Source organism: Argentina anserina, chromosome 1 (assembly GCF_933775445.1).
Source record: "Argentina anserina chromosome 1, drPotAnse1.1, whole genome shotgun sequence".
NCBI classification, from domain to species: domain Eukaryota; kingdom Viridiplantae; phylum Streptophyta; class Magnoliopsida; order Rosales; family Rosaceae; genus Argentina; species Argentina anserina.
Window position 1 is genome coordinate 3,523,626 of NC_065872.1, and position 11,789 is coordinate 3,535,414.

The 11,789-nt window shown below is 38.7% G+C and overlaps 4 protein-coding genes across 4 annotated transcripts; 2 read left to right on the plus strand and 2 right to left on the minus strand.

The window, feature by feature from the left end:
• The first annotated feature begins 1,249 nt into the window (after positions 1-1,249).
• LOC126793351 (uncharacterized) lies at positions 1,250-3,536 on the plus strand. The gene is made up of 10 exons (XM_050519848.1): positions 1,250-1,572; positions 1,652-1,746; positions 1,836-1,906; positions 1,988-2,031; positions 2,166-2,243; positions 2,338-2,491; positions 2,578-2,730; positions 2,899-3,006; positions 3,167-3,232; positions 3,317-3,536. The coding sequence occupies exons 1-10, from the start codon at positions 1,268-1,270 to the stop codon at positions 3,425-3,427; spliced, it is 1,185 nt and encodes a 394-aa protein (XP_050375805.1). The 5' UTR covers positions 1,250-1,267; the 3' UTR covers positions 3,428-3,536.
• A 1,476-nt stretch (positions 3,537-5,012) lies between these two features.
• LOC126791495 (heat stress transcription factor A-2-like) lies at positions 5,013-7,010 on the plus strand. Its single transcript, XM_050517955.1, has 3 exons — positions 5,013-5,631; positions 5,971-6,793; positions 6,879-7,010. The coding sequence occupies exons 1-2, from the start codon at positions 5,056-5,058 to the stop codon at positions 6,706-6,708; spliced, it is 1,314 nt and encodes a 437-aa protein (XP_050373912.1). The 5' UTR covers positions 5,013-5,055; the 3' UTR covers positions 6,709-6,793; positions 6,879-7,010.
• A 383-nt stretch (positions 7,011-7,393) lies between these two features.
• LOC126793832 (BTB/POZ domain and ankyrin repeat-containing protein NPR1-like) lies at positions 7,394-9,414 on the minus strand. Its single transcript, XM_050520465.1, has 4 exons — positions 8,890-9,414; positions 8,068-8,800; positions 7,744-7,947; positions 7,394-7,656 (listed from the first exon to the last, which is right to left on the minus strand). The coding sequence occupies exons 1-4, from the start codon at positions 9,412-9,414 to the stop codon at positions 7,394-7,396; spliced, it is 1,725 nt and encodes a 574-aa protein (XP_050376422.1).
• Positions 9,415-9,924: 510 nt separating this feature from the next.
• LOC126795750 (uncharacterized) lies at positions 9,925-11,483 on the minus strand. Its single transcript, XM_050522518.1, has 3 exons — positions 11,262-11,483; positions 10,648-10,917; positions 9,925-10,462 (listed from the first exon to the last, which is right to left on the minus strand). The coding sequence occupies exons 2-3, from the start codon at positions 10,865-10,867 to the stop codon at positions 10,158-10,160; spliced, it is 525 nt and encodes a 174-aa protein (XP_050378475.1). The 5' UTR covers positions 10,868-10,917; positions 11,262-11,483; the 3' UTR covers positions 9,925-10,157.
• Between the last annotated feature and the right edge of the window lie 306 nt (positions 11,484-11,789).

The window sequence follows — 11,789 nt, forward strand, 5'->3', positions numbered from 1 at the left end:
ATCATATGCTTTGTTCACTTTTGTGGCAGTTTTGAAAGAATTTCGAGGGAGTTTGATTTAATCAGTTGTCTGGTGATATCATACTTTTTCTCTGGCTGGAAGTTGCTTCTCTTTTCTTTTGGGGCCTAAAGGAGCTTGAGAACCCGTGCGATCTAATCATAGACCCTCCACTTGAGCCAGACCAATTCATAACTAGGCCTCTTACCGTAATGATTCATTCCTTGAAATAAAAGGAGAAAAGAATGAACTAAACTTTAGTGAATAATTCTAAAAGGTAAATTTCTACTACGGTAACTGATGTTTGTTTATTTAGACAATTTGGTACCTGATGTATGAAAATGGACAATTTAGTACCTAAAGTTTTCAAATTTAGGCCATTTTGGTACTTATGTCAATTTAAACCATATTTTCAGGGTTATTTTAGTCATCTTATCTCTACTTTACTTCATTTTTTCATACTGCCAAATTATCACTAAAAATTTGATAACTCATTTACTTAATATCTGTGATGATTTACGCAAGGTTCAAATGTTATCGGAGATATTTTATGTTATCGGAGAAATATCACAGATACGGGAAAAAATAAAATATTTATCCCTAAAATATATCGTTTTTTTTTAATGGAGATACCGGAGGATATATCGGAAATATCAGTGAGATTTTGTATCTTGGATTTACGTATATAAGTTTTCATAATGTAGCTATCAATCTAAATTAATTTTAATTATAAGTAATTTAAAATATATATTTTAATAAAAATTACAATTGTATAAAAACAATTTATTTCCTTTGCAGAAAATAATTAGGATACAATAAGTATATTAAGAAAAAAATGTATTTTCGATATATGCGAAGTATATGCTAAGTGGAGTAGATATATCAATTTAATTATCTCCAAAGTATTTAATGAGTTTAGGGCTAGAATAACAAAAATAATCCTAAATAAATGATCAAAATTGATAGAGGTACTAAAATGGCTTACAAATGAGAACTTCAGGTACCAAATTGTCTATTTTCATACATCAGGTACCAAATTGTCAAAATAGTCATACTTTTAGGTACCATAGGAGGAATTAATTATGGAGATGATTAAGGTGGAATAACCGGAATATAGTTGAGATTCAAATGCAAGGATTAGGGAGGTGATTAAGGTGGTTAACCAACTAACACGGACTTTCCTGAATTTTTCGCTCCTAAAAAGATTTAAAAGTATCTTCATTCTCTGCATCCTTTCTTCCTTCCCAATTCCAACGAGCAAGTCTCTCTAATGGCGACCTCTCTGAAAACCAATTTCATGCCTCCAAGCTTGATCTCGAATCTTCAACAAGTTTTGGCTCTCAAAAGCGAGGCTGGAGAGAAGCATGCTTCTGAAGCAAATAAAGTTTCTTGTAGTTCTTCATCTTCATCTTCAAGTTGCTCTTTGCTGCCTTCGGAGGACACGAAAGATAAGCAGTGTCCAAAGCCAGTGGTTTTAGTCACAAATGGAGAGGGAATTGAGTCTCCTGGTCTCACATATCTCGTCCAAGCTCTCCTTGATTCTCATCTTGATGTTTATGTCTGCGCACCAAAATCGTTAGTTCTCTGCATAACTTCACCTTAGTTTCATGTTTGAGATATGAATATAAAGTAAGGTGTTCTTTGCCAAATGCAGAGATAGATCAGTGGCTGGCCACTCTGTGACTGTCGGTGAGACAATTTCAGTGTCTTCTGCACAAATCAATGGCGCCACGGCCTTTGAAGTCTCCGGTAAAGCTTCTCTTTCTCTTTGCATATACTTATTTATTAATCCGGAATACACATATATGTAATTATGAGCTTGATCATTGGATTATTAGGGACTCCTGCCGATTGTGTCTCTTTAGCATTATCAGGCTCATTATTCTCCAATTTTTCAAAACCTGCCTTGGTATGCTACTAATAGATATGCAATTAATTTCTTCAGATTTAATCAACTCAATGAAATGCTTACTAGAGATTCGATGTTCAGGTAGTCAGTGGCATAAATAGAGGATCAAGTTCTGGAATCAACATGTGAGTGTAAACATTTGTTTGCTCAGATCTGTTGTTCTAAATCTACTAAAGGACATCTTTCGTAGAACATACACCACTTCAGTTTGCTGTGGTTAAGTTCTTGATAAAATGTGCTGTTTATGGCTTGATAACAGGTTCTACTCAGGTGCTGTTGCTGGGGCTAGAGAGGCATTGCTATGCGGTGTACCCTCTCTGTGTTTATCAATGAATTGGTGATTACATCTTCCATTCGATTATGTCACTGTTTAGTTTTGTTTATTACACATCAATAGCAGTACAGTAGTGTAACACTGTGTCTGATTTCAGGAAGAAAGATGTAAACTGTGAAAGTGATATGAAGGATGCAGCAACTGTGTGCTCACCGTTGATATGTGCAGCTGTAAGAAGCATCCAGGAAGGACTTTTCCCTAAAAGTTGTTTACTCAATTTTGAGATCCCTAGTTGTCCTTTGAGAAATAAGGTTTGTTCTTCAAATTGAAACAGTTATTCATGAGGGTTCCATTGTAATAAACAAAATATAATTGAATAAGTACTTCGATTTAATAGGGCTTCAAAGTGACCAAGCAGAGTCAGTGGAGGTCTTCTATGAGCTGGAAAGCTGTGTCAACAAAAAAACATCATCCTCCTGCAAATTTCATGTCCAGTCAGCAAAGCCTTGGTATTCAGCTAGCACAGCTCGGGCGTGAAGCTTCAATAGCTGTAAGTAGAACTAGTTTCTTTCTTGGCTATCAAGTAATGATGTTATGCAGTTACCGGTCATTTTTTACGGACAAAATGCTATAGCTCCTCTGATCCTTCAGTGTAGCTAGCACTTCAGTGTTGATATGGTTACTCTTGAATGGCTTACCCTTTCTGGGATGTTTTCAGGGTGCAGCTCGCCGCTTGAACTCTCAGCGCAAGAATGAAGAGATTGAATCAGTTGGTGTAGCCAGAAAAATGTGCTCCCAGAAAACTATAAAATTCTTTCGTTTAGAGGTATAAACAAGTGATGAATAATTCAAAATGCCAGCAAATCTAACCCTGATAGAACTGTTAGCAGTTCTGTGTTTTCATTTTTTCAATTGAAAACTGGAAAACAACCAAATGAGGTATGTTTATGCATCTGAAGCTAAACCGTCAAGTGCTTTTCGTGCAGTTCTTAGAGGAGCAGCAGGAAAATGTAGATAAAGATCTAGATATCAGAGCACTTGAGGATGGATTTGTGAGTTTAAATTCGATTCATTTTTCAAATACATGTATCATAGTGTCTTACACTGCTGATTCAGGTTTGCCTTATGGATGACAGGTCGCGATTACTCCAATCTGTTTATCTTCATCTATTCAATCTGACATTCAAATGTCAGTATCAAATTGGATTTCGAGTGCCGTACTTTCCAAGAATCAGTTGGCAATATAGTATGAACCAATATGTATTAGTTGATGCTTTAGCGTTTGACTTGTATTGCTGGAGACTGTGATCTGCTTTGCTTGTTATTGGATTATCTTACGAAGAAATCAAATCTCTATATATGATTGTGTGCATCGACAAAACTGGTAAGGGCACAAAAGGACTTGTGAAATATGATCCCAATCTCAAATTTCTGCTGGTTGCATGAGAAAATTTGGAATCATTCCCCCAATTTCATTCATTTTTTTAGCTTATACTGCAATATTTACTAAAACGGGAAAAGCGATTGAGGTATCAAATTTGTATTGGTCACATGAATAATCTGGAATCATTCTTCCATTTTCATTCCTCGAGAGAGGGAGTTTAATAGTCCGTCTTGACTCGTGTTTCTAATTTGATTCCAATGATTCAACAATTAAACATGTTATGAGAGCGACTCATTCTCTTTCCCATTCCTTCTCTTCTTAAAGTTCTATTTTCTCATCTCATTCAAGTTTAATAAAACTGTAAAGCCACTAAACCAGTTGACCGTCAAATGAAGAATCGACAGCTGGACATCGTAGACCAGGTTATCTACCGGTAAAACCTGTTTATTTCTGGACTCTGGAGTAGCTCCAAACTGCATATCAGTAAAGACTATTAGACTTCGTGTCTGAAGTGTAGTGGGGAAGATCATGTCATCCAGGGCCGGCCTGGAGGAGGGCAGGCTGTGCAACTGGGCTCAAGGCCGAAAGTACTAATTTTTGTATGTTTGCTTATTAATTAAAAACCACGCTTTGTCAATCAATATCATGTTTATCGTATTCTCCTCTTCTTTTTCTTCGACCTTCAGACTTCAGTACTTTACAATTCAATCTTTTTATCTTAAATTCTTAATCTTCTAGACTTTTCTCTTATTATGAAGAATACCCGTTACAAATATCAAAGAGTTCGGCTGCCGATTGATGTTCTCTTAAACGAAAACTTTTTTCTCTGCTACCTCTATAAATTCATGATCCTTCACAATTCTTCATCATCTCTTAATTTCGCACACTCAATTTCTAAAGAAGGTTATTCTAATATTCTAAATTTGACGGCTTGTGAGTTCGGAGATTCATATAATTCTATATTTTTCTTTCTGGTTTTGTCATTGAAGAATGTTTTAAGTTTTGTTTTGAATTTCTAGGTTCTAAACTCCAAATTTTTCTTCTTTTTTTGAATAAAAAAATTGTATAAGGGCCATTTTTTTCCGTATTGGGCCTTGAATCTCTTAGTGCCGGTCCTGATGTCATCTTATGGTGAATCACTAATCAAACGTGGTTTCTTCTCCTATATCTGTTGTTTGCGAGAGAGAGAGAGAGAGAGAGAGAGAGAGGAAGTGGCGAAATGCTAATTCAGTGTCGTATGCTAGCTTGGGAGGTTCAGCTGTGCAAATCGGAAGCCCACACTTGTGTATAAGTAGATGAAGACATGTTGGCAACCCGGTAAACGTGGCCTTGTTCTAGCTTGCACTTTCTTAACACAGTCACTTGGAAAATCCAGACTGAAGCGGTAGAGATTCATCTCCTGTGTATATATACATGCATGTATAACACCGCCATTTTCACTAACCGCCATTTTCAACTTATTATTCGGTTCACTAAAACCCCTGTTTCAAAATGGTAGCTTCTGATGGTGGTGGTGATGGATCTTGTTCACCGTTGATTTCACAACCCAAAGAGGCTTCAGCAGACGTTATGGAAGTTAAGGAAGAAGAGGAAGAAGAAGAGGCAGTGAGTTGTAAAGGTGGTGGTTCTGACGGGTCATCTTCCTCATCTAATTCCACTTCACCAAAGCTCACTAAGCAAATGGATCAAGCAAACAAGTCCCAGGAGTTGCTGAAACCAGAAGTCGTCCAAGTCAAAGAAGAGAGCATTGAGTTTGTGGTGGACGATTTTGATGGAACAGAGTACTTCAATTACGGTAGTGGATGTGATACCAATGGATCATATTCTTCATCCTCTTCAATGGTGTTGCCTAAACCCATGGAGTGTTTGCTGGAAACTGGGCCGCCACCTTTTCTGAACAAGACATTTCAGATGGTGGATGACCCGGAAACCGACCAAATTGTGTCATGGAGCCAAGCTCGCCAAAGCTTCATTGTCTGGGGCTGCCATGAGTTCTCCAAGACCCTATTGCTTAAGTACTTCAAGCACAACAATTTCTCAAGCTTCATTCGCCAGCTCAATACTTATGTGAGTTCCTCTTCTGTAAACTTCCCTTTGATAGTTTAATTTGATTCATATGTGACTTGATTCATTTTGATCTTTGTTTTAGTATACTTGTTGCTTATTGAAGTTTGAGCCTTCACTTGAGTTTCATTTATATGTGACTTTAGAATATTATGATCTTAGTTTTAGTAGATAGTTGCATGTTGTTGAAAGTAAAAGTTTGAGCCTTTACCTCAGTTTGATTCATATGTGATTTTAGTACATCTTGATCTAGTGCTTGTTGCAAATTGAATCAAGTGATACAATATCAATATCAGTTGACATGGTCTAGTTATGTGGTGGTTGTACTAATTTTGAATTCAGGGATTCAGGAAGGTTGATCCGGATAGGTGGGAGTTTGCAAATGAGGGTTTTCAAGGAGGGAAGAAGCACTTGCTGAAAAGCATCACGAGAAGAAGCAGATACAACAGGCAGCGACCGGGAAGCAATGTCTCAGCTAATTCAACCCGAAAAGCCAGTTTAGAAACCCAACTCGAAACTCTGAAGAAGGATCAGGATGTAATGGAAGTCGAAATCTTGAATCTCAAGCAGCAACAGAAGTACTCGCAGCATCAGCTGACTGCTGCCGAAGAGAGGATCCGAAATTCCGAGTTTAAGCAGCAAAGATTGCTGCTTTTCCTGACCAAGACAACAAGGGTACCCAATTTTGTGGAGCAGCTAATGCAAAAAGGAGCGGTGAAGAGGGAGCTCGAGGGACGCGATTTAGGAAAGAGAAGGAGATTACTTTCAGCCCAAAGGTTCGAAGATTTTGGTGATGGTGGAGACCAAGTTCAAGTACTTTGTGAGCACTTGCCGAAAGCAGTGGTTCCTCAACAGCCAGAAACCCCATTGCCAGCTTCCTTGGTTGATAAGTCATGTAGTCCATTTCAAAGTAACAAGTCACAGACAGAAATGCACTCTGTTTATCATGATATGTCTGAGAAAATGCTAGAGGAAAGTTCAGTTCTTGATGATGAATGTGCAGTCAATGACTCAAACTTTTACCAGGAATTGGAGGATTTAATTATCGGGCCACACGATTTCGATGAATTGATTGTCTAGCCACGTGATTGGAGTCCATGGTAGTATTGGATGATCAAACAAGCTGCTTGTGTTGGTTTAATGCCTTGATAAGTTGATATCAAAGGTAAATATAATTATCCCTTTTCAATTTGAATGTGTTTCAGTTTCGTAACGGGTAAAATGTAATATCTTTCTGGGAAATCATACAGCTGCGAAGATCTGAGAATGGAGATGCAAACCGTTCAGGTTTCCAGGTGACTCGAGGACTCCTTGACCAGCCATGGCGTCCTTTCTAGTAGTTACATACTTCTGTCACCTTAATTCCCTTGTTTTTACATTTTCCCCAAGGCCTAGATTGTAGAAATGTTTCTCCTGAGGTATCAACTTGTCATATATTATGTAAATTAGAACATATTTTGTTTTTGCTTCGATTCATAATAGTAGTTATGGCCTTATGGGATATATATTGCTTCTGATTCTCCATCAAAATAGAATGATAAGGCAAAAGCATTTTGGATACAACTAGGAACTGAGTTCCCATTCATCATTCATGATTCATGCATTGACATTTTGCAGGATACAGCAAGAACTCTTCTTACAATATATGATACACAATTATGATCTTGAGAAAGATGGTGAAGAAGCCAAGAATAAACATACAGTGATACAGAATGATAGAGGTTTCTGCCCCTTTCGGGTTCTTCTGCCCTTTCAGACTCAAATGTTAATCAATGAGGGTGAGCTTAGGCCTCACTGCCCTTACTGATGTAGAAGATGAGGATGATGACATTCCAGAACGATCAATATCCTGTTTATCTTCATCGAAAGCCTTACTTAGCACTTCTTGGATTTCCATGTACCTCCTCTTTGTGAGCCTTACTTCTGGAGTGTCATTGCCTGTGTATATAAGCTGTGACATGTCATCGCCATCCATGATCTTGTTCATTACTTCTGAACAACGAGGAAAGAACCGTTTCCCAAGTTCCACTGTCCACATGTATAAGAGAACCCTATTAAGACTTTGAAGCTAAACGCGAAACATTGGTGATTGATTTTTCTAAAAATGATTCTTACCAGATTGGCATAGTGCTCTTAGTCTGGCAAGGTGTTCTTCCTTAACCTTGAAGGGTGCCTCGTTCAAGTCCACTGTCGTTGTCCGGGATCCGGCAGGATCATTCAGGCTCCGGCAGTCTAGTGGAAATGCTGGAGTTTCGTCGAGATGAGTGATACCCAGTACAACCTTTGCTTCCATGGGGAACAGGTACCTTGCAAGTCCCACTGACACAAGACACAATCAGTCAAAAGATGAGTTTCAGGGTATGCATTTGTGTTTTAAGCCTATGTGCGTAGCTGAATACAAGTCATATGTAAAGAAGAGGAATGATGGTAAGTATTCACCTCTATTCTCAAGGTACAAGAGCTTCATACGCAGATCGTCACCCGCCATTGCAAGTGAAAGAGAAGCTTCTCCAAGTACTGGATCCCTCCTTTCTGCTTGCTCCAATATCTCTATACACAACCGGTCATTGGAAGATTTTCCCTCATCATTCGACTTGAAAAAATCGGCAGCTCTTGTAAGACGCTTAGTAATCTGAAGAGCTTTCCTGCCATCTGATGTAAGATCCGAGGGACGAGCACCCTTTGTAAGCAGTGACACAATGATTTTAGGCTCCTTCCTCGCCGCGGCAAGGTGCAGCACAGTGTAGCCCCTCAGGTTCCTGCAATTGACATCTGCGATTCCGAGATCAAGCAGCTCGGCTGTGGTCTTTGCATCACAGTATGCCACAGCATAGTGAAGTGCATATGCCTCATCAAGATTTGTATGCCCCTCTTTCAACAGCATTCGAACCAACTCAACATCATCGGAGTCCAAAGCCCTATGTATCCTCCTTGTGTGTTTGTCCGGAACGTTACTCGCAGAATTACTGCTCCGCCTTAAATCCGTGATTTGTTTCACGGATTGTTGAGGCAATGCTTTCTCAAGAGTGACAGTATCAACATCAGACTTCACTATCATCTCAATACACCTCCTCACCAACACCTCACAAGCATTGCCGCACATATTCGCAACATATAGAACCACCAACACATCATCTATGGCTGTTTTCTCAAGAATATCAAGCAAACACCTCTGCAATTCCAACAGAAAATCAACAGTTTTGCTTGCTAAACATAAATATAGCTTAAACTTGAACAAACTAATTTTCCCGCCTTTTTTACCTGGTAAAGAGTGACCAGTTCTGAGATTTGAAATTTTGAAAAAGCATAGAGAACCTCCACCATGAAATCAACAACAGGGCGACAAGCGACATGAGAACAAGCGTCGTCTACACAAACACATACGCCTTTAGGCAAAGACCTGAGCTTGCCGCTGTACAAGTAACCCAAAACAGCCAAGAGCGAGTCCAATCCGACATCGTACTCCTTCGCCAACTTCTTCAGTTCAAACCTGGTAGAGCTGCTACCTTCTTTCGCAGAGAACACGTTCCTGAAAAACGAGCTCCTCGCAGCGAGGATGCAGCGGTGGACAGGGACTTCCCGGCCGTTGCTGACTACGATTGTTGCGTCGGCAAAGAAATCAAAGTCAGATGAGTTAACTATCAGTTCGAGGCTATCGGAGAGGTGCTTGAGGGATGTTATATCAGGAGGAGGTGAAGAAGAAGAGGGATAGTGATGGTGAGCTATACTTAGGCTACTGCTTACAACCTCATTCGAATCCGAAACACAAGTTTTTGTATTTCCCATGGCAACGTACCAAAGATGAACTTGAACATGAAACTGGAGAATACTGGTTTGGTAGAGCAAAGGCTGCTTAAATATGTGAAAGGAGCCATGGATTTTTGATACATCAGATGATCCATCAGACGAGTGAAGAACATGGCTGACGATGAATGAATACAAAAGTCAAAAATCCTCTCTCACTCAAAAAGGTTACGAATTCAATTGGATTTGTCCCTACATTACGATCAATACACAACTCAGAGCTTCACAACCACCAGATCAAAAAGTGTTAGTGTTGGGACTCAACAATATGTACTGTATGATATTCCGCTTAAAGTCTTTGAATCTGTTGGAGAGTTTTTGGGGATCGTCATGACTACCGTTTTGCTGTGCCTTATCTCTTAAGGCAGGGCTTCCACATACCCTGTTTCTTTGTATTCTAGCTCTAGTTTAATTCACAGAAAAGAAGTACTCTGACTCTAGTATATATATTAAAAGGCAAACTGATAGGGTTTGGATAGAACTAGCAGAAGATATGTGATCTGAAAATCTGGGTTTATTTAAATACCACTTCCAACATACCAGGCATTGAAGGGAAGAAAATTATATTTCAACATGGCATTGGTATATAAATTCCTCCCATGTAGGTGTTTGTATTCAAATTGATTTCATATTTAAAAACTTTGCAATAAAATGTCAATAAAAATGAGTAAGAGATGTTACAAGTTTATCAAACCCGGCTAGTCTTTGTTATTACTGCTAGGAGATCACACTTTCTCCAGCCCTTTTCCGATCGACACAGCCAATCCGCCTTCCTTATTATTGGGTGAGGAGACTGGACTCTTCTCTTCTTTCTTGGGATGCATTGTCTGGACAATGGCCTCAATTTCTTCCTTTGCTCTTTCAAAGACGTTAGGAGCCTTGACGTGGTCCACTGGGGTAGTATTGTCGAAGCCATCGCTTGTTCCGTGAGTCTCTTTGTTGTGAAGCTTTGGCGAATTGTCATGGTGCATGAATGTTTTAATCTTTCCCTTGGCATAATCTAGAAATCTAGGTGACTTACCATTATTTTCTGCAAGCATGAAACATAATCTCAGGGCTACTAAAAGACACAATTCGTTTGTTAAACTTGAAGATGGCATCACAAATGTAATTTGTACTGATGACATAACAAATCGGATACTAACAATAGGGCCTGTTCAACAAAAATTGCCAAGAAACCATCTAAGATAAGCAACATTGTCATGAATCCTATACCTGATTTTGTATCAGCCTTTTCCTGTGTTTTAATTTCAATAATTGGATCAGATTCCTTCTTGGAATGAATTGCTTCAACTACAGCTTCCAACTCCTCCTTCACCCGCTCAAACACATTTGGAGCTTTGACTTCCTGTAATGAGGTCTTTTCATCGATGTCTTCACGCAAGCCATGAGTTTCCTTGTAATGGTGATTTGATTCGTCTGTGTGATGCAACATTGCTTCAATCTCTTCCTTTGCTCTCTCGATCAAATTTGGTGCCTTTACTTCTGTATATGTAAGACATAGTAGACATTCACAACAAATTTGACCCCATCATTCAACAATCCATACACTTTTATAAACAAGCAAATGAAACCCCTGAAGAATCATTGTAGTTAAATTCAGCACATCCCAAAACAATCTCCAATCTCATCAGACTCCAACTTCTAAGTACGCATAGTTCGTTCATATAATCTCAACCCATCACAGGGAAAGAAGAAAAAATCCAATCTTTGCAATATTATTTCAAGTAAATGAAGTATCAAATTGCACGATTAAGCAAAAAGAGTATCAGCCTATTAGGATCAGAACGAGTAATTGCAGATTAGAAAGCTGGAAAAAAAACTCGTACCTGATGAAGGTTGCGTTAAACTGGGTTTGGTTTCGGACTTTCGGCCATTGATGGTTGGCAGACAGAAAGATAGAAGAGGTTTGAAGAAGAAAATAATAAGATGAGTTTTGGGACAACGCAACGGTTGGGTCCTACTTAACAAACAACCTTAAACAAAGTGTAACGGCGGCGGCTCAGATCCGCTGCCAGGTCAGAATTGTGGTTCCATTCCGATTTGCTTGTTTTTTTAGGTGTCATTATCGGCGAGGCGATAGCTCGCTGTTTTTTTATTTGTTTTAGGGTAAATTATATAGTAGTAACTTAAATTATAAAAAGATTAATGAAAAAATTCAATTATAAGATGGTCATTTTATTTAAATGTAAACTAGCGTTTACGCACGCGTCTGCAACAATGTTCAAGTGATACCAACAAACATTGCTTGCAAAAAGAAATTGTTCTCAAACTAAAATCAAATTGTGCAATAAAGTTATAAGGTTGCACACTCAGATATTTTAAAAATTGTTTTCACTTCTTCTTTTTTCATGTAG